General features: G+C 37.9%; 1 protein-coding gene across 9 annotated transcripts in view; it reads right to left on the minus strand.

Annotated features, from left to right (window-relative positions):
• Positions 1-508: 508 nt before the first annotated feature.
• NOX4 (NADPH oxidase 4) overlaps positions 509-22060 on the minus strand; it is a 183390-nt gene continuing 161838 nt past the window's right edge. For all 9 annotated transcript variants that reach the window (XR_015157409.1, XM_086383221.1, XM_086383220.1 and 6 more), the window contains 3 exons: positions 21771-21839; positions 20274-20374; positions 509-2638 (listed from right to left, as the gene is read on the minus strand). Coding sequence is in view for 8 of the 9 variants with exons in the window: in XM_086383221.1 (XP_086239347.1) it covers positions 2518-2638; positions 20274-20374; positions 21771-21839 (291 nt within the window). In the remaining variant the exon portion in view is untranslated. The remainder of the gene's footprint in view (positions 2639-20273; positions 20375-21770; positions 21840-22060) is intronic.

Genomic DNA, 22060 nt, shown 5'->3' on the forward strand with positions numbered 1-22060 from the left:
TTCATGGCCTTCTCCAGCTGGGAATACCGGACTGGGTTGCCGTGATCTCCTCCAGGGGATCTTCCTGACCCAGGGATCAAAGTCGTGTCTTCTGTGTCTCCTGTGTCCCCTGCATTGCAGGTGGATTCTTAACCCACTGAACCCCGTAAAACCCTTATTTTGTTCAGAGGTTCTCAAAAAGGAGCCACTGCTTTTGGAGATTGTGGGCCTGCCAAAATTAAATGTAATATTTTGTAAGTGTGTCACAATATTCATTTTAATCAAGTTCTCAAAAATATACATTACTAAAAAGACTAATAACTACAGGTCTGGTCCAAATGAGACATCTTCATCCCAGAGTGAAGAGCAATTTTCCGTAGTCACACCATTAGCCAGGGACATTAACAGCCCCAGGACTGAAATGCCTACGGTTACACTGCTGCACACTCAACTTTGTGCCATCTCGTGAAAAAACTCTGCCTGCTTTATCTTTTGCCAACCTAAAGGAAGCTTACAGAGATTTTAAGGATACCATTTCAATTTTAACATTTATTGTTATTAAAATTACTTTTTAAAGATCAGTCTGATAAGAATTAGCCCCAGAAAAAGAATTCCTCAAAACAAAACAAAGCTCTCATACACACAGGATGAAGTCCTAGCTTCATTCCTACTTACAGAAGCAAAAATTACCTATGTCTAACACTCAGCATTTGAACATCCACTGGAATAAATAAAATAGGCAAAGAGTTTCATCTAGTATAGCAGACCTACTTGGAAAGATCATTCTTCTTCCGCCAGTTTTACTGAAATGAGATTTATTAACATAATCACATAAATAAATTATAATTAGTAAAGAATGTTGCATGTAAGCCTGTACTAACTCTTTTCTTTTTACCAGTTTTCTCCTGTTATGTGTTTTTATGAAAATTATTTTTATTTGAGAAAGTATTGCCAAGATGTACTGGTTATTAAATATGCCTTCAGAGCTAAATCTGCAGGAACATTGCACATTTCCCATATCTTTTTCTGACTCACTTTCCTTCCAGAGAGAACAAGAAAGAGTTCCAAGGAGAGGAAGAAATAGCTGTAATATGTTTATGGGCATTTAATGCTTGGTGGTTTAGCATGCTTGATTGCTATTGGTGAGTCAGAGCAAAAAGATGACAGTAGAATCTATCATGTTATGTTATCTCATGGAAAATTTTAACAAAGGCAAGACAAGCTATGTTGCTGATTTCAGCAATGTGCTATATTTCATAGCAAGTCTACAAAAGAAAACTACTAAATTATAAAAATGCCTTAATTCTTAAGGTAGTGAAATATATTTTCTGAGCTGAGAATATAATGGGCAGGGAGCATAAGCTGATAGGATCACACAGCACAGTCCCTACAGTGACTTTAAACTCAGTAATTCTGTATCAAGACCCAGAATGCCAGACAGTGCAACACTAATATTCTTGATTCAGAACTTAAATTTCCATAATTGATTAAGTATTTCCTCTTGTATAAAGAGTAAAATACAGGTTTCCTATTCAAGGAAGTGACCACACTTTGTCTCCATTATAAACCAATGTGTGAAAAAAAGAGAAAAAATTTATATCTCAGTGACCACTGGCAGACACAATACCCTTTGGTCTTCAAAATGCAGACTAAGAGACTAAAACCTAAAGATAAACTACACTGGGGGAAAAAGGAAATAATAATGGAGGTCAAAATGCTGAAAAAGGAAAAAAAATTATCAGTCTGTAAGTCCCTTTATAATTTACATTAATGACATTTCCTCATTAAAATGCAATAGTATAGATTAAATAAATTGGGAATGGAAAGGAGTGATTAAATCATCGTGTCTAACACATGCCAAGGGAGGGCAGGAACAAAGATGAAAGAAAAATATTAAAAAATCAATAGATATTATATCAATAGATACTATATCAGCATCTGCAAAAGGTTCATTGAGCATAAAGCCTACAGATATCAAGTATTAGCATCAGTAGTGAGCAAGCGGCACAGAGTACCCGTATCAACTCAGAATCCTGTGCTGTATTTTCAGACACCTAGTATGTTGGCCTGGAGCTGTTCTAAATCAATGCTTCTCTGTTTATACTCATGTAGAAAATGTAATCTGAGTTTCAATGCATTTTTAATTTTGTTCAATCTTGCATTTGTTCAACCAAAAACAATTTAAAAGAGAACCAAGGCTATCAGACTCACAATGAGCAAGTGCAACTCCTCACTAGGGAGTTCTTGAATCTGCCATAAAAATCAACAGTGTGCACCTAATAGTTTTCTTTTAATCTGAGCAGTGAAAAGTGAATAATCACATCAGATATCCTTCAGGGCCTCTTTGGTTTCCAGATTAAATGTGTAATGTGACCTGTCATCCTGCCACATTCTCTCTGCATTTCCATTTTAAATAATCATAAATAAGAAAACCTTGCTACTGTTTGGCATGACACAGCTGTTTGATTCAGCTGCATTTCAAAGCTTTAGAAATTGCACTCATTCCTTCTTTAGAGTCCTTGTTCATCTCAGAGGTTTTCAACTGAAAGATTCTTTATTGTACTCAAATCTTGTCCCATAGGAATTGTTTCGATTACTCAGCTTATGAAGAGTCTTAGAAATCGAATTGGGTCCACAGCAAAAAACACCAACTGTTTTCCTGGAAAGACAAAGAGAGAAAATGGAAAATCAGATGGAAAATCAGGCAGAATATGACAAGTATGTTTCAGTAGTGTGTTTAAAGTGTTAATAAAGTTAATTTCTTGATGTATACATCTTTGTATTCAAATAATTTCCCAACCACTGTATTACCAAATTTAAGAGAAGATATTTTATTTACCTCATGCTTTCTATGCTAGAAATCAAGATAATTCAAAAAATATAACACATATTTGTTAATTATCAGAGAGACTGAGCAGTCTGCATGTCACTGATGAGAGCAGAAATCAAGTCAAGAGCAACTGATAGATGTCAACTGCCTCACATGTGACATATGAACAGATTCCCATCCACCCTGGACCATATCAGTTCTTCTCATACTTGATGCTTTGCAGACAATTTTCTTCTCTAAAGATCTCATGGATTTTTACCAGACGTGGTGAATAAGACAAAAGACAAGGAAGCTATTACCCATTTGGAAGAATAATTTTAAGTGACTAATTTATGTCCACATTAAAACAAAAAGAATATTAATCTGGATACGTTTTCTTTTATTTATGTTCCACAATAATTGTAACAAATGCCAAGCAGGTTTTATTATTCACCAATATTTCAGTAGACAAATTATACATATTCCTAACAAATAGAATAAATACATTCTATGAAATGACTACTATTTCACATTGATTTTCTTCAAAGTTTGTTGATCTGTATTGAATTCTTCCTAAGATATCAAAATGATTAATGATTCTAATCACAGCTTGGACAAATACAGTATGTATTCATTATCTGAGAATAATTGTTGCTGAACAGAAAAATAATCCATTTAAATGGGTACCTAAATTTATAATAAATACTGAAAATATAGGCTTATTGAAAACTTTTAACCTTGAAAAATGAAACAAAGAACCACAAAATAAATTTCTACTTGCACCCATGATGGAGTAATAGGGACTAGATTTACCCTCTTCCATTTAAAAAATAGGACAAAACAAAGAATATATAAAACTATTATTTCCAGATACGGGCCAACAGGCAGCACAGAACTGTTCATCCCTAAGAAAAATGAAAAAAATAAGGTGAGCACAAAAATTGTCTCTACTTGTTGCCTGAAGGTGATTTAAAAGATGAAGCACAAGAGGGGTGGAAGGCGGGGAGCTCAAGAGGGAGAGGATATATACATAATTGTGACTGATTTGCACTGATGTACAGCAGATACCACCACAACATTGTAAAGCAATTATCCTCCAATTAAAAAAAAATTAAAAATAATGTAACAAATGATTTAAAAAAGAAGCTGAAGCTCATAAGAGGGAAACCCATGCAGAGACTGGTGGTCTTACTGAGTTAAAGAGAAAGAAATGGAGTTCATGAAGACTAAAGCAGCTATACGGAAAGTGAGGTGATATCAAAAGAAAGAAGCTCTGGATATCTGCAGGGAAGTATCTTGAAGTCTTTGGCTGAGTGCTAATCTCCTTGTGAAGCTGGGCAAAGAACTACTAGGAAGAAGCCGGCCAAAAAATTCTGAGTTTATATAAGGTTATCAACAATTCATATTACCACAAGCTAAAATGGAAATACCTACATATAATATATTGGCAATGGATAGGAGACTTTAAAAGGTATTACCTTATTTGCAAAGGGTAGGCAGGATTTGCTAAAATTAGCCTTAGACTGGGCTTCCCTGGTGGCTCAGAGGGTAAACTGTCTGCCTGCAATGTGGGAGACCTGGGTTTGATCCCTGGGTTGGGAAGATCCCCTGCAGAAGGAAATGGCAAGCCATTGCAATGTTCTTGCCTGGAGAATCCCATGGACGGAGCAGCCTGGTAGGCTACAGTCCATGACTGAGCGACTTCACCTACTCACCTTACTTTCAGCCTTAGACTGCAGGGCGCTCTGGCCTCATACTGTGTGTGCAAGTGTGCTCAGTTGCATCCAACTCTGCAACCCGGTGGACTGTAGTCCACGATGCTCCTCTGTCCATTGGATTTACCAGGCAAGAGTACTGGAGTGGGTTGCCATTTCCTCCTCCAGGGGATCTTCCTGACATTACTAACATAGCTTAAAAGCCAGCTCTGGAAAGATCAAACTAAACCCAAGTAACAAAACTGTATGCCAGAAACAAGTGCAACAGTACTGAAAAGAATAAATAAATTTTGGCATTAGACATCTAAAAGTACAAAATTGTTGTTGTTGAGTCACTCACTTTTGTCCTGCTCTTTGTGACCCCATTAACTGCAGCATACCAGGCTTCCCTATCCTTCACTATCTCACAGAGTTTGTTCAAACTCATGTCTATTGAGTCAGTGATGACATCAAACCATCTCATCCACTGTTGCCCCCTTCTCTTTGCCTCAATCTTTCCTAGCATCAATGTCTTTTCCAGTGAGCTGGCTCTTCGCATCATGTGGCCAAAGTTTTGGAGCTTCAACTTCAGCAAGTCCTTCCAATGACTATTTAGGGTTGGTTTCCTTTAGGACTGAGTGGTTTGATTCCTTGCTGGTCAAGGGACTCTCAAGAGTCTTCTCCAGCATCACAGTTTGAGCATCTTCAGTGCTCAGCTATTTTTATTATTCAGATCTCACATCCATACATGACTACTGGAAAAAACATAGCTTTGACTGTACAGACCTTTGTAGGCAAAGTAATGTCTCTGCTTTTTAATACACAGTTTAGGCTTGCCATTGCTTTTTTTCTAAGGAGCAAGTGTCTTTTAATTTCTTGGCTGCAGTCACCAACTGTGGTGATTCTGGAGCCCAAGAAAATAAAATCTGTTATTGTCTAGTTTTCCCCCACCTATTTGCCATTAAGGGATGGGACTGGAGGCCATGATCTTCATTTTTTGAATGTTGAGTTTTATCCAGCTCTTTCACTCTCCTCTTTCACACTCATCAAGAGGCTGTTTAGCTCCTCTTTGCTGTCTGCCATTAGAGTGATATCATCTGCATATCTGAGGTTGTTGATATTTCTCCCTGCAATCCTGATTCCAGTTTGTGAGTCATTCCTCCCAAATCAAAAAATTACCAAAAATGTATGTAACAAGAAATTATGAATTGTAACTAAGTGTTAGGGGTTGAATCTTGCCCCTCCCCCAAATTCACAGATTGAAACTCTAACCTTCAGTACCCCGGAGTGTGGCTATACTGGGATGTAGGGCCATTAAGCTAGAATGATGTTATTAGGGTGAACCTTATTGCAATCTGAGTAGGGTCCTTATGAGAGAAGGCATTAAAGATACACTAGAGATGCACATACACAGATAAAAGAATGACCATGTGAAGATACAGCAGGAGGGTGGTCCTCTGCAATGCAAGGAGGGTCTCAGAGGAAATCAACCCTTGTTTTTGTTGTTCAGTTGCTTAGTCATGTCTGACTCTTTGGGATTCCATGTACTGCAGCACGCCAGGCCTCCCTGTCCCTCACCATCTCCTGGAGCCTGCCGAAACTCATGTCCATTGAGTCAATGATGCCATCAAACCATCTCATCCTCCATTGTCCCCTTCTCCTTTTGCCTTCAATCTTTCCCAGCATCAGGGTCTTTTCCAACAAGTCAGCTCTTCGCATTGGGAGGCCAAAGTATTGAAGCTTCAGCTTCAGCATCAGTCCTTCCAATGAACATTCAGGCCTGATTTCCTTTACAATTGACTGGTTTGATCTCCTTGCAGTCCAAGGGACTCTCAAGAGTCTTCTCCAACACCACAATTCAAAAGCAGCAATTCTTTGGTGTTCAGCCTTCTTTATGGTCCAGCTCTCACATCCATACATGACTACTGGAAAAACCATAGCTTTGACTACACGGACCTTTGTTGGCAAAGCGATGTCTCTGTTTTTTAATACGCTATGTTTCTCACAGCTTTTCTTTCAAGGAGCAAGCGTCTTTTAATTTCTTGTCTGCAGGAACCATCTGCAGTGATTTTGGAGCCCCCCAAAATAGAGTCTGTCACTGTTTCCTGCTATTACCTTAAATTTCAGTTCCCAGAATGGTGAGAACGTAAACTTATTTAATCCATCAACCCTGTGGAATTTTACTATGGAAGGCCTAGCAAACTAATAAAGAAGAAAAGATCAGTCAAAAATGATCAGGACAAAAATGACAGAAATGATGGAATTACCAGATATGGTCATTGAAACAGTGATGAGAAACATGCTTCATATGTTTAAGGTTAAGCATCAGCTTGATGAGAAAGGAAAAAGATTTTTTAAAGGCCTAAATGGAAATTCTAGAGATTAAATGTAAATTTAAAATGATAAATATACTACGGGTTACCTAATGGGTTAACAGAAGAATATGCACTGAAGAAGAAAAGATAAGCAAACCTGAAGATATAGCAGCAGAATCTATCCAAATGGATGCACAGAAAGAACAAAAATGGGCAGAAAAGTACATGGAGCCTCAAGGTCAAAAGGGACAATAGCAGGCAATCTTTCATATGTTATCAGAGTCTCAAGACAAGTAAGACAGAAAGGAAAGAAAAAATGAAGAAATAATTGCCAACATTTTGCAAATTTGATAAAACAAACAAATCCAATGATCTAATGAACCCTAAGGAGAGATATTACTTTGCCAACAAAGGTCCGTCTAGTCAAGGCTATGGTTTTCCCTGTGGTCATGTATGGATGTGAGAGTTGGACTGTGAAGAAGACTGAGCGCTGAAGAATTGGTGCTTTTGAACTGCGGCGTTGGAGAAGAGTCTTGAGAGTCCCTTGGACTGCAAGGAGATCCAACCAGTCCATTCTAAAGATCAGTCCTGGGGGTTCTTTGGGAAGACTGATGCTAAAGCTGAAACTCCAGTACTTTGGCCACCTCATGCGAAGAGTTGACTCATTGGAAAAGACTCTGATGCTGGGAGGGATTGGGGGCAGGAGGAGAAGGGGACGACAGAGGATGAGATGGCTGGATGGCATCACTGACTCAATGGACGTGAGTCTGAGTGAACTCCAGGAGTTGGTGATGGACAGGGAGGCCTGGCGTGCTGCAATTCATGGGGTCACAAAAAGTCGGACACGACTGAGTGACTGAACTGAACTGAACTGAAGGAGGATATCCACATACACACAACATTATAGGCAACAAATGAAACTCTGAAAATCAGTTACAAAGAGAACAACATGAAAGCAGCTGGCAGAGGTAGGGGTGGAGACACATTTACAAATAATAAGTAGAAGGTGAAGGAGATTAAGGATAGACTTCTTGTCACAAACTGTTAAGTCAGAGGCAATGAAGTGAAATCTTCAAAGTGCTAAAAGACCAAATAAGGTCAACTATTCTATCTCAAGCAAATTCTATACCAAACAAAAATATTGTAATTTTCAAGATTAAAGACATACAAACTTTTCTAACAGAAGGTAAGGGAATTTATCACTAGTGAATTAGCCCTTTAAGGTATATAAATGGAATTCATCAGAAATCATATAGAAATGTAAATCTATAGCAGAAAGAAACACAAGATTATAAATCAACTACACTCCAATAAAAATAAATTTAAAAACTGAAATGTAATCAAAAACCATTGTAGGTATGACATTTTAGAGTAAATATATTACGAAATAAAACAATTTGTATGCAGCTAGAAAAAAAAGAAATGTAAATCTATCCAAAGCTATGAAGGACACCATAAATGGTGAATCTGTAAATAAGTATACTGAATATTTTGTCTAATTTTTGATCTCTTTAAAATATAATTGATATTTAAAACAAAAGTAGTAATGAATTATGGCGTTTATAGTACATGTAGAAAAAGATGAATAAGAACAAAAGCCAAAGAGATGTAGGGGGATGGAAGTGCATGAGGTGGGATAATATTGTTTGAAATACACTATGATAAGCTAATGTTATACAATATAAAGCTATAGAAATGCTTCTCCAATATCAACTTCATTAGCATCATCTAAGATAATTCACAGACCACAGATAGCAAGGCCCTATTCCTAGATGCTCTGATTCAGCAGATCTTGGATCTTTAATAATTTGTTTTTCCAACAAGTTTCCAAGTTATGTTGTTCAAGGATTACAACTTGGGAAAAAATTCCTTAGGAAAGTAACTAAAGTCAAACAGAGAAGTAAGGCTAGTGTGCCACTACAGGAGAAAAAAATGGAATCATAAAAAAGTACTAAATTGAAAAGAAAGTAAAGAAAGGAGGAAAGAACAAATGAGATAAATAGAAAGCAAAGGTAAACTGCTGGAAAGTCAAAGTTGCTCACTCATGTCCCACTCTTTGCAACCCCATACAGTCCATGGAATTCTCCAGGCCAGAATACTGGAATGGGTAGCCATGCCCTTCTCCAGGGGATCTTCCCAACCTAGGAATTGAAGCCGGGTCTCCTGCATTGCAGGTGGATTCTTTACCAGCTGAGCTACCTGGGAAGCCCTGACTATAACTCAATTCATGGAAGCCAGAATACTCAAAGAGGAAAAGACAGTCTCTTCAATACACAGTGTTGGGAAGACTGGATACTCACATGTAAAAGAATGGAATTGCACCCTATTTCATACTACCCCAAAAGTTAACTCCCAAGAAATCAAAGACTTGACTCCAGGACCTTCAGTTCAATCACTCAGTCGTGTCCGACTCTCCAACCCCATGGACTGCAGCACACCAGGCCTCCCTGTCCATCACCAACTCCCGGAGCCTACACAAACTCAGGTCCATCGTGTCGGTGATGCCATCCAAGCATCTCATCCTCTGTCGTTCCCTTGTCCTCCTGCCTTTAATCTTTCCCAGCATCAGGATCTTTACCAATGAGTCAGCTCTTTGGAGCTGACCAGGTGGCCAAAGTACTGGAGTTTCAACCTCAGCATCAGTCCTTCCAATGAATATTCAGGACTGATTTCCTTTAGGATTGACTGGTTGGATCTCCTTGCAGTCCAAGGGACTCTCAAGAGTCTTCTCCAACACCACAGTTCAAAAGTATCAATTCTTTGGTGCTCAGCTTTCTTTATAGTCGAACTTTCACATCCATACATGACTACTGGAAAAACCATAGCTTTGACTAGATGGACCTTTGTTGGCAAAGTGATGTCTCTGCTTTTTAATATGCTGTTTAGGTTGGTCAGAGCTTTTCTTTCAAGGAACATGTGTCTTTTAATTTCATGGCTGCAGTCACCATCTGCAGTGATTCTGGAGCACCCCAAAATAAAGCCTCTCACTGTTTCCATTGTTTCCCCATCTATTTGCCATTAAGTGATGGGACCGGATGCCATGATCTTAGTTTTCTGAATGTTGAGTTTTAAGTCAAGTTTTTCACTCTCTTCTTTCACTTTCATCAAGACCTTAAACTATTAGATGTTTGAAGGAACACAGGGGAAAAACTCATTGACAGGGGTATTGGCAATAATTTCTGATACCAAATAATTTCTGGTGAAACTGACAACAAAAATACAAGCAACAAAGCCAAAAATAAACAAGCGGGATAACATTAAATTAAAAAGCTTCTGCACAGTAAAACAAATGACCAACAAAATAAAAAGGCAAGGTAGGGAATGGGAGAACATATTTACAAACTACATGTCTGAAATATATAAAATATAGAAGAAATTCATATAATTTACTAGCAAAAATAAATAATAATAATCATAATCCAATAAAGGAAATGCTTTTAGCTTTTCACCACTGAGTAAGACATTAGCTGCAGGCTTATCATATAGGGTTAGTATGTTAAATTATGCTCCCTCTTTATCCACTGAAGAGATTTTATCTTTTGAAGAGTATGTTGAATGCTACTGAATTCACTGAATGATGCTGAATTTTGTCAAAAGGTTTTTCTGCATCTATTGAGATGATATGATTTTTATTCTTCAATTTTTTAATGTAGTTTCATGTTGGTTTATGATATACCAACCATACAAGACATAAAGTTATTAAACCATACTTGTGTCTGTCAGATAAATCCCACTTGGTGATGGGGTATACTCCTTTTAATGTATTGCTGAATTTGTTTGTGGTGTTTGGAAAACTGTTCAGTTACATGCAAAAAGAATGAAATTAGAGCCACTTCTCAAACTACACACAAAAATCATCTCAGATGAAAGACCTAAATATAAGACTGGAAACCATAAAACTCCTAGAAAAAATACTCAGTACATTCTTTGATATAAATCACAGTAACATGTTTTTGCACGTGAGTCTGAGTGAACTCTGGGAGTTGGTGATGGACAGGGAGGCCTGGCGTGCTGTGATTCATGGGGTCACAAAGAGTCGGACATGCCTGAGTGACTGAACTGAACTGAACATGTTTTTGGATCTGTATCCTAAGGCAAAGGAAACAAGAGTAAAAATAAATGGGGCCATATACTAACAAACACATGAAAAGATCTTCAACGTCACTCATTATCAGAGAAATGCAAATCAAATCCACAATGAGGTACCATCTCACGCCAGTCAGAATGGCTGCTATCAAAAAGTCTACAAAAAATAAATGCTGGAGAGGGTGTGGAGAAAAGGGAACCCTCTTACACTGTTGGTGAGAATGGAAACTAGTACAGCCACTATGGAGAACAGTGTGGAGATTCCTTAAAAAACTGGAAATAGAACTGCCTTATGACCCAGCAATCCCACTGCTGGGCATACACACTGAGGAAACCAGAATAAAAAGAGACACATGTACCCCAATATTCACTGCAGCACTGTTTACAAAAGCTAGGACATGGAAGCAACCTAGATGTCCACTGGCAGACGAATGGATAAGAAAGCTGTGGTACAGATACACAATGGACTATTACTCAGCTATTAAAAAGAATGCATTTGAATCAGTGCTAATGAGGTGGATGAAACTGGAGCCTATTACACAGACTGAAGTAAGTCAGAAAGGAAAACACCAAATACAGTATATTAACGCACATATATGCAATTTAGAAAGACGGTAATGATGACCCTATATGCAAGACAGCAAAAGAGACACAGATGTAAAGAACAGGCTTTTGGACACTGTGGGAGAAGGCGAGGGTGGGATGATTTGAGAGAATACCATTGAAACACATATGTTACCATAGGTGAAACAGATCGCCAGGTCAGGTTCCATGCAGGAGACAGCAGGGCTGGTGCACCGGGACCCTGAGGGGTGGGATGGGGAGGGAGGTGGGTGGAGGGTTCGGGACGGGGGACACTTGTACACCCATGGCTGATTCATGTCAATGTATGGCAAAAACCACTACAATATTGTAAACTAATTACAATCAAAAGAAATTAATTAATTAAAAAAATAAATGGGGCCATATAAAGTTACATGCTCCTGCCCAGCAAAGGATACCGTTGACAAAATGAAAAGACAGCCTACTGAATGGGAGAAAATGACTGCAAATGATGTGACTGATAAAAGGTCAATATTTAAAATATATTAACAGCTCATAAAATGTCAAAAAACAAATAACACAATTTAAAAATAGGTAGAAGAACTGAATAGACATTTTTACAAAAGGCAAATGTTGGCCTGGATGTGGAGAAAAGGAAATCTTTGTACACTTCTGAGAATGTAAATTGATATAACCCATATGGAAAATCGTTTGGCGGTTTCTCAAAAAAAATTAAAAATAAAAACTGTCATATGATACAACAATCCCTCTACTGTGCATATATTCATAGAGAAGGAAATCACTTGCACTGAAGTGTTATCTGCATCCCTATGTTTATGGCAGTATTATCTAGAACAGTCAAGACACGGAGACAACCTTAGTGTCCACAGATGGATGAATGGGCAAAGAAAACTGTGATGTGAGGCGATACACACACACACCGAAATAAAATTCAGCTATAAAAAATTAAAAAATCTTACTATTTGCAACAGTATGGATGAAACGTGAAGGCATCATGATGAGTAAGATAAATCAGACAAAGAAAGACAAATACTGTATGATCTCACTCATCTGCGGAATCTAAAAACCCCAAACTGATAGAAAGTGAGTTGGAGGTTGCCAGGGGCAGGTGGGGGAGGTCGGGGGTGAGTGAAGACAGACAAAGGGTTACAAACTTATCGCTACAAGAGGAGTAGGTTCTAGATGTAAGGGACAGCATGGTGACTATAGTTAGTAATACTACACTGTATGTTTGAAAGCTAGGAAGATAGTAGATCTTACAAGTTCTCGCCACACAAACTTTGTCATTATGTGAGGTGATATGTTAACTAACTTTATTTTGGTAGTCATTTTGCAACAGATAGATATCCAATTGTTACACTGTACACAACTGTATGTCAATTATTTCTCAATAAAGCTGGACAAATGAACAATATTTTAATCCAGAGCCAGAACTACTGAGCTTACATGTTGAAATGACCGAAGCCTGAGCACGCTAGAGCCCATGCTTATAACAAGAGAAGCCACCGCAAAGAGAAACCCACACATGACTACTGGAGAAAAGCCCACACACAGCCGAAAATGAACAAACAAATGCAGGTTTTAAAAATAAATAACCAGCGGGATAGAATGAAATCACATGAAAAATTTAGAAAAATTTTGATGTATGTAAAGATAAAAATAAGACACATCAAAATTTGTGGTATGTAGCTACAGTGATGTTTAGAGGGAAATTTATAGTACTAAACATTTTTATTATAAAAAGACAAAGATCTAAATCAGTGAGCTATGGTTCCATCTTAAAGTGACTAGTAAAAGAAGAGCTAATTAAACCCAAAGGAGCAGAAGAAAGAAAATAATAAAAAAAAAAGTATGAAAATAAATTATTACATTGGTAAAATGTAGGTTACCATTAAAACCAGGGCTAGACACAATGGCTTACTTAAAATGAATAAAACTGTACTACCGAAAAAATATAATCATCAAAAAAACAGTAATAGTATAGTTGTCATTAAGATGAAAAGGGAATAAGACATTTTGTCTCATTTTTGACAGTCTCTGTTTGTATACAATTTGTATATAGTCTCTGTCAACACTGCATTATGACGAGAAGATACCATTTGCTTTCTTGGCTTTCATAGGCAAATGTAGATTTAGATTTTCAAATTTTGCAGATTTCCTAAAGGCTTATCTTAAATACTTCACAACAGAAACATTATTTTTAAAGCACCATATATGATTTTTTAAAAAATTTTGTCATCCAATTGTTAAGCAGTTTAACTCTAGGAGATCTTTGTGTTATTTGGAGGCTTTTCCCATGTCACTTTCACTAACAGTGACATCCGACACCTTTTCAAGATCTACAACTTATCTTTGTAATTCATTTGCACAAATTTTCAATAGGTTACTGCAATCCAACAACCATCTAGAGATTTGCCTACAAAAACTTTGTAGAGATGAGTAGAGACAAACTTAGCTGCCAGCAGACAATGTTGTTTGGGGACAGATGTTGGCAACTAGTTCCGTAAGTGTTCAATATATTTGTGAATATTTTCCTATCGTATCAACACTTGTTTTTCCATGCATTATTAAAGCGTATGATCTCATATAATGAAAGTTTATTTACTCCTAGAGATTATTCACTCCTTGTATTACAGATTCAGAAAGTTTGAGTGACATGACTCAGGGACACAGGAGCAAATGTCAGAGACCAAACCTAGGTACACTTAATTTGTTTTATTTTCAAAATACCATTAAGTAGTAAAATATAGATACATCTCAGACATTTCATCCAATCACAGAAGAGTTTTCTCTACTCCAAAGCTCACATAAAGTTAATTATTTATCTCCCCCTTTGCATGATGTGTACATGCAACTAAGTTAAGAAATGACATACATATTTATTATAAACAATAGGAAACTGAATCTCAGGTGTAATAAATTATTTTCAGAAAGACATACAAGGAAGAGACCACTCTCAAACATTTGTGCAAATTTCTATGCCTCTCTTCTCTATTTTTACTTCTTTATATTCTCTCAGGAATTCATGTCAATGAATTAAACCAAAATTTTACATCTAAAATGCAGACTTCTATTTAAATAGTGCCTTTTTCCAGTTAATGAGCCCTTAAGATGTTGATCCATTCTTGTCCTAGTAATGCTACACAAAAATCTTTCAAAAAATAATGCATTTTAAGTGCCTGTCCCAAGCAAAAACACAAAGTTAAAGTGTTGCATTAATACTGTTGCATCAACAGTACGTGGTACACACTTGCTCTTCTCAAACCAGCTTTGTTTTTTTAAGAAAATGAACAAACAAAGGAACAAACATACAAAATCCCTTGCAATATGAATAGCATAACAAAGCAGAACTCTGCAGAACTAACCAAAGAAACCAAAAATCCCAGTGTAATTTCTTGCAAATCACCCTCTACTGTTTTAGATTTGAGCTGAACGAGCAAAACAAGGAAACAAACTATCCAGGTTTTCAGCACTAGACTATGAAAATAAAGGAATGCTTGTCTGAAGGTGTACATTAAGGCTGTATATTGTCACCCTGCTTATTTAACTTATAGGCAGAGTGCTGCTGCTGCTGCTGCTGCTAAGTCACTTCAGTTGTGTCCGACTCTGTGCAACCCCATAGATGGCAGCCCGCCAGGCTTCCCCGTCCCTGGGATTCTCTAGGGGAGAATACCGGAGTGGGTTCCCATTTCCTTTTTACAATGTGTGAAAGTGAAAAGTGAAAGTGAAGCCATTCAGTCATGTCCAACTCTTTGCGACCCCATGGACTGCAGACTAGCAGGCTTCTCCATCCATGGGATTTTCTAGGCAAGAGTACTGGAGTGCACAGTACATCTTTTGAAATGCCGGGCTGGATGAAGCATGAGCTGGAATCAAGATTGCTGGGGGAAATATCAATAACCTCAGATATGCAGATGACACCACCCTTATGGCAGAAAGCCAAGAGGACCTAAAAAGCATCTGGATTAAAGTGAAAGAGGAGAGTGAAAGACCTGGCTTAAAACTCAACATTCTAAAAAACAAAGATCATGGCATCTAGTCCCATCTCTTCATGGCAAATAGATGGGGAAACAATGGAAACAGTGACAGACTTTCTTTTCTTGGGCTCCAAAATCACTGCAGATGGTGACTGCAGCCATGAAATTAAAAGACGCTTGCTCCTTGAAAGCAAAGCGATGACCAACCTAGACAGAATATTAAAAAGCAGAGACAACACTTTGCTGACAAGGCCCGTCTAATCAAAGTTATGGTTTTTCCAGTAGTCATGTATGCATGTGAGAGTTGGACCATAAAGAAAGCTGAGCACCAAAGAATTGCTGCTTTTCAACTGTGGTGTTGGAGAAGACTCTTGAGAGTCCCTTGGACAGCAAGGAGATCAAAGCAATCAGTTGTAAAGGAAATCAGTCCTGAATATTCATTGGAAGGACTGATGCTGAAGCTGCAACTCCAATACTTTGGCCACCTGATGCGAAGAGCTGACTCATTAGAAAAGACCCTGATGCTGGGAAAGATTGAAGGCAGGAGGAGAAGGGGATGACAGAGAATGAGATGGTTGGATGGCATCACCAACTCAATAGACATGAGTTTAAGCAATCTCTGGGAGTTGGTGATGGACAGGGAAGCTTGGTATGCTGCAGTCCATTGGGCCGCAAAGAGTTGGACACGACTAAGCAATTAAAGTGAACTGAACTGAAATGTCATTAGAGAAGGAGTCTGTGGTACATGGGAAGACTCAGGTGAGTATGAGAAGATTACCTCATCTAAGGTGAGTGATTTTGAGGAAAGAATGGAAAGAATATTACCAAAATGAGTTGACTTTTTTCTTTATCCGATACTTCACCTTTAACTAGAATCCTGTGTATTATTACAAAGGACCTCTGCTTTCTAAAAAATGCTTTCATCATTCAGTTCAGTTCAGTTCAGTCGCTCAGTCGTATCTGTCTCTTTGCGACCCCATGAATCGCAGCACGCCAGGCCTCCCTGTTCATCACCAACACCCAGAGTTCACTCAGACTCATGTTCATCGAGTCAGCGATGCCATCCAGCCATCTCATCTTCTGTCACCCCCTTCTCCTCCCGCCCCCAATCCCTCCCAGCATCAGTGTCTTTTCCAATGAGTCAACTCTTCAAATGAGGTGGCCAAAGTACTGGAGTTTCAGCTTTAGTATCATTCCTTCCAAAGAAATCCCAGGGCTGATCTCCTTCAGAATGGACTGGTTGGATCTCCTTGCAGTCCGAGGGACTCTCAAGAGTCTTCTCCAACACCACAGTTCAAAAGCATCAATTCTTCAGCACTCAGCCTCCTTCACAGTTCAACTCTCACATCCACACATGATCACTGGAAAAACCATAGCCTTGACTAGATGGACCTTAGTTGGCAAAGTAATGTCTCTGATTTTCAATATGCTATCTAGGTTGGTCATAACTTTTCTTCCATGGAGTAAGCATCTTTTAATTTCATGGCTGCAGTCACCATCTGCAGTGATTTTGGAAACCCCCCAGAAAAAGTCTGACACTGTTTCCAATGTTTCCCCATCTATTTCCCATGAAGTGATGGGACCAGATGCCATAATCTTCATTTTCTGAATGTTGAGCTTTAAGTCAACTTTTTCACTCTCCACTTTCACTTTCATCAAGAGGCTTTTCAGTTCCTCTTCACTTTCTGCCATAAGGGTGGTGTCATCTGCATATCTGAGGTTATTGATATTTCTCCCGGCAATCTTGATTCCAGCTTGTGCTTCTTCCAGTCCAGCGTTTCTCATGATGTACTCTGCATAGAAGTTAAATAAACAGGGTGACAATATACAGCCTTGACGTACTCCTTTGCCTATTTGGAACCATTCTGTTATTCCATGTCCAGTTCTAACTGTTGCTTCCTGACCTGCATACAGATTTCTCAAGAGGCAGATCAGGTGGTCTGGTATTCCCATCTCTTTCAGAATTTTCCACAGTTTATTGTGATCCACACAGTCAAAGGCTTTGGCATAGTCAAAAGCAGAAATAGATGTTTTTCTGGAACTCTCTTGCTTTTTCAATGATCCAGCAGATGTTGGCCATTTTTTCTCTGGTTCCTCTGCCTTTTCTAAAACCAGCTTGAACATCTGGAAGTTCACAGTTCACGTGTTGCTGAAGCCTGGCTAGGAGAATTTTGAGCATTACTTTACTAGCGTGTGAGACGAGTGCAATTGTGTGGTAGTTTGAGCATTCTTTGGCATTGCCTTTCTTTGGGATTGGAATGAAAACTGACCCCAGTCCTGTGGCCACTGCTGAGTTTTCCAAATTTGCTGGCATATTGAGTGCAGCACTTTCACAGCATCATCTGTCAGGATTTGAAATAGCTCAACTGGAATTCCATCACCTCCACTAGCTTTGTTCGTAGTGATGCTTTCTAAGGCCCACTTGACTTCACATCCCAAGATGTCTGGCTCTAGGTCAGTGATCACACCATCGTGATTATCTGGGTCATGAAGATCTTTTTTGTACAGTTCTGTGTATTCTTGACACCTCTTCTTAATATCTTCTGCTTCTCTTAGGCCCATACCATTTCTGTCCTTTATCAAGACCATCTTTGCTTTCATCTTTAACCCACAGTTATTTCACAAAGGGAAGGAAATGCAGAAGTGCTTTCAAACATGGATGCAGTCTGAATTACATGGGTCACTGTTTTCCTTTTTAGATTTTGCTTAAGGGGTTTCAAACCATGATTCCTAAAACAAAGTCTCTGAAGGTGTCGCCAAAACACCATGATGAATCAGAGATTATTTCAATACATTATATTCATCCATAAATTTGTAAACTGTAGTTTAAAAAAAAAACTTGTCATCTAACAGGCTGCCTCATTCAATTAAAATCAAATATCCTTTTATATTTATCAAATATACCTTTAAAATTATGAATTAATCAACTATATATTAATAATTATAAAAAAATGATCACTGATTCCTTAGAGTCACAGGAAATTTTAAAAATTAAATCTTCAATTTATATACATTCTTATTGCATAAGTATGTTTAGCTTACCAATAAAAGTATGATTCGTTAAAGTGCAAAATTATACTGAATTTGGTAAAATTCTGCAGGTTAGACAGGATAGAAGTTTTAGTTCCAGTAGACAAAAGAGTGATATAAAATTTCTAACTGACCATGAAAGTTACAAAAGGCACAAATATATGAGGCTGGTATAGAGAAACTATGATATTTAGATTCCAGCAGATATGTTAAAAGTTTTATTAATTTTAAAATGTTAATATCTGCAATATGTTAGAAATTGCAGCCTTTGGAACTATTTAAAGTTCTGATAAAACTTTTTCAATGCCAACTTTAAAATGTGTGAATGAGTATACGGTTTTCAAAATGCTTTTAGAATTTGTATAGATCATTGCCCTGTACATCATGAGAAACGCTGGACTGGAAGAAACACAAGCTGGAATCAAGATTACCTTGAGAAATATCAATAACCTCATATATGCAGATGACACCACCCTTATGGCAGAAAGTGAAGAGGAACTAAAAAGCCTCTTGATGAAAGTGAAAGTGGAGAGTGAAAAAGTTGGCTTAAAGCTCAACATTCAGAAAATGAAGATTATGGCATCTGGTCCCATCACTTCATGGGAAATAGATGGGGAAACAGTGGAAACAGTGTCAGACTTTTTCTGGGGGGTTTCCAAAATCACTGCAGATGGTGACTGCAGCCATGAAATTAAAAGATGCTTACTCCTTGGAAGGAAAGTTATGATCAACCTAGATAGCATATAGAAAAGCAGAGACATTACTTTGCCAACAAAGGTTCATCTAGTCAAGGCTATGGTTTTTCCTGTGGTCATGTATGGATGTGAGAGTCGGACTGTGAAGAAGGCTGAGCGCTGAAGAATTGATGCTTTTGAACTGTGGTGTTGGAGAAGACTCTTGAGAGTCCCTCGGACTGCAAGGAGATCCAACCAGTCCATTCTGAAGGAGATTTCTTTGGAAGGAACGATGCTAAAGCTGAAACTCCAGTACTTTGGCCACCTCCTTTGAAGAGTTGACTCATTGGAAAAGACTCTGATGCTGGAAGGGATTGGGGGCGGGAGGATAAGGGGACGACAGAGGATGAGATGGCTGGATGGCATCACTGACTCGACGGAGGTAAGTCTGAGTGAACTCCGGGAGTTGGTGATGGACAGGGAGGCCTGGCGTGCTATGATTCATGGGGTCGCAAAGAGTCAGACACGACTGAGTGACTGATCTGATCTGATGGTAATTTACAGATTACCAAACAGGGTCCGTAGTCTATACCCCAAAATGAATGCTTTCTTTCAACTGTAATCTCTTCAGATCATAAACAGATAGCCCGTAACTCTAAGATTTTTTTATAGAATTATAGCTTACAAGAAAAAATATGTTTGGAAATATTTCTGATTTAGAGAAATATTAAAATCTCTAAGAGTTTTAAAAACTAAGTTTTTTAAAAAATGTATTCATTCTGGTAAAAATATACCAAAAATCTAATTTTTAAATGCATCAAAACTATTTGAAGAGCTCCCTTGTTTGCTAATGTGATTTACAAAAACTTTCCCAGTGATGACCTAAATTGTGCTATGGGATCTATGCAAATTTAAAAGTAGGTATGACAGTTTGGTTCATAAATACTTTATAGACTGTTTTTAAGCCAAATTTTAATTATTTGGCATTACAGATACTTGAGGTGGTTCTTGCTTTGCTTCCATCTTCAGTAGTGATAGTTGAGTATTTAAGTGACTCTGTAATTTTCAAACCGATTAGTAAGTAATCTTTAATATTTTAATTTGATCATTAGCCACATGTCAAATTTTTTGAGGAAAGTCCTTACCCTCTGTTACATTTTGCTATTTCATCAAACAGAAGTTTCCACCGCGGACGTCCAATAAAAAGTCTTGAATTCAGTGCTTGATATTTTTCTCCAATTATCTTCTGCCAAAAAGAAAGCACTATGCTTTATATGACACAGAATTGGGCAAATAATTCATTTCTATAACATCATCTTTCCTGGTTCTGTGGCTTCCTACCAAATTGCTGTGACATAAAGAATATAAGTGTCAAATGGCAACCTATTAAGTATAATCATTTAGAAGCACCATTTCCTCCCTCTTTCCCTTTAAAATCCATTATCTTCTTGAAAACCATTAGTACAAATGACTGACTTTCCTAGACTGACTTTCCTAGACTTCAGTCAGTTGCTTCAGCAACTGCAGCATTAAAGAATGCATTCTAATTGCCTCATCTCAAAGAGGGCGCAACACATAAGCTTTGTTGAAGCATTTTTGTACTGCAAAGTTGTCATATTTGGCTCATTATATGAGTAAGATACTGCAAATTATCATCATAAATTTGGGGAAATGATCCTGAACATGACAGTCTAATACAGCAGAGCTGCAAATTTGGGATCTATCAAAACAACTTCTAATGGACTGCTGTTTGCAATTAACAAGAGTATTAGATCTGAATTGATGGTAAAGAGAGTCAAGTGAGAAAGAGAAGTGTCCGAGTCCCAGAGAGACAAACTGAGAACCAGATGTAATTTATGCTTCATATCTTAATCACTGCAAAACCATGAGGCATAATGATTCTGATTTGCTTCATGACAGTATAAAATAAAATGTTTTTACGTACCAAGTAGGGTAGAAATCTGACTAAAAAAATAGGCGTAAATTAGTTTTGAAGTAACAGACAAGCATTCATATTTTGCATTCAAAGAATTACAGAAAATATATGATGGAAAATACAACAATAAAACTTGTGAAAGCATTCACGCCCGGGTTTACATGGCTATCCATCTCTTCAGTGTTGTCTATATAGCGTTTCCTCATCTATGATATGGGGATCACAATATCATTTACCTCTTGAATCTGTTGGAATCACATGAGATAATATGTATGAGATGCTCAATACAGCGTCTAGCAGTGAAGTAAATAATGCATGATGGATGTTTCGTTTTTTAGTTTCCCTTTAAGAGAAACAAGCTTAATTGTGTATGACCTTATCTTCTCTTGCCACATAAAACCGCCCCTCGATGAACACAATCACAAAACTATTCACTTGTGTTCTCATCTCTAGGTGAGGTGACAGTGAAAAGGAGAGAGATGAGCTCCAAGGTCCACTTCAGTCCCAGGTGAGGACAGATGAAAGGCGGAAAACGGTTGACTTCAAGGATGAGCTGAGAGTTTGCTGGATACATTCCAAAAGTGGCTTTCCTCTGGGAATCGTCTCTTCAAACCACCTGCAGAAATTTTCTTCCAGCACAGCCCCTACAGTAAATCATCTGTTCTCAAGAGACTTGTTTAATTTACAATAACATCCAGTCACATACCTGTATCCCATCTGTCTGACTGAGGTACAGCTGAATGTTGACATAATCAGGTCTGTTCTCTTGCCAAAACTGAGAGGACATAAAAGTAAATAGACATTAAACTGTGTTCTGTATTCACAGATTCTCTCCTAACCTAACATATGTGATTCTGCCATCTGTTAAGATGTATCTGGTCTTACCACAGCCAACATCTACGAGCAAATGTGTATAATACACACATATATGTGCACCACATACATGGCATTCTAACATTAATAACCTGTCCCTGACAGATTTAATTAGTTATGATG

Source organism: Bos grunniens, chromosome 29 (assembly GCF_055505025.1).
Source record: "Bos grunniens cultivar Pamir isolate PY7600 chromosome 29, Bosgru_T2T1.0, whole genome shotgun sequence".
Lineage (NCBI taxonomy): Eukaryota > Metazoa > Chordata > Mammalia > Artiodactyla > Bovidae > Bos > Bos grunniens.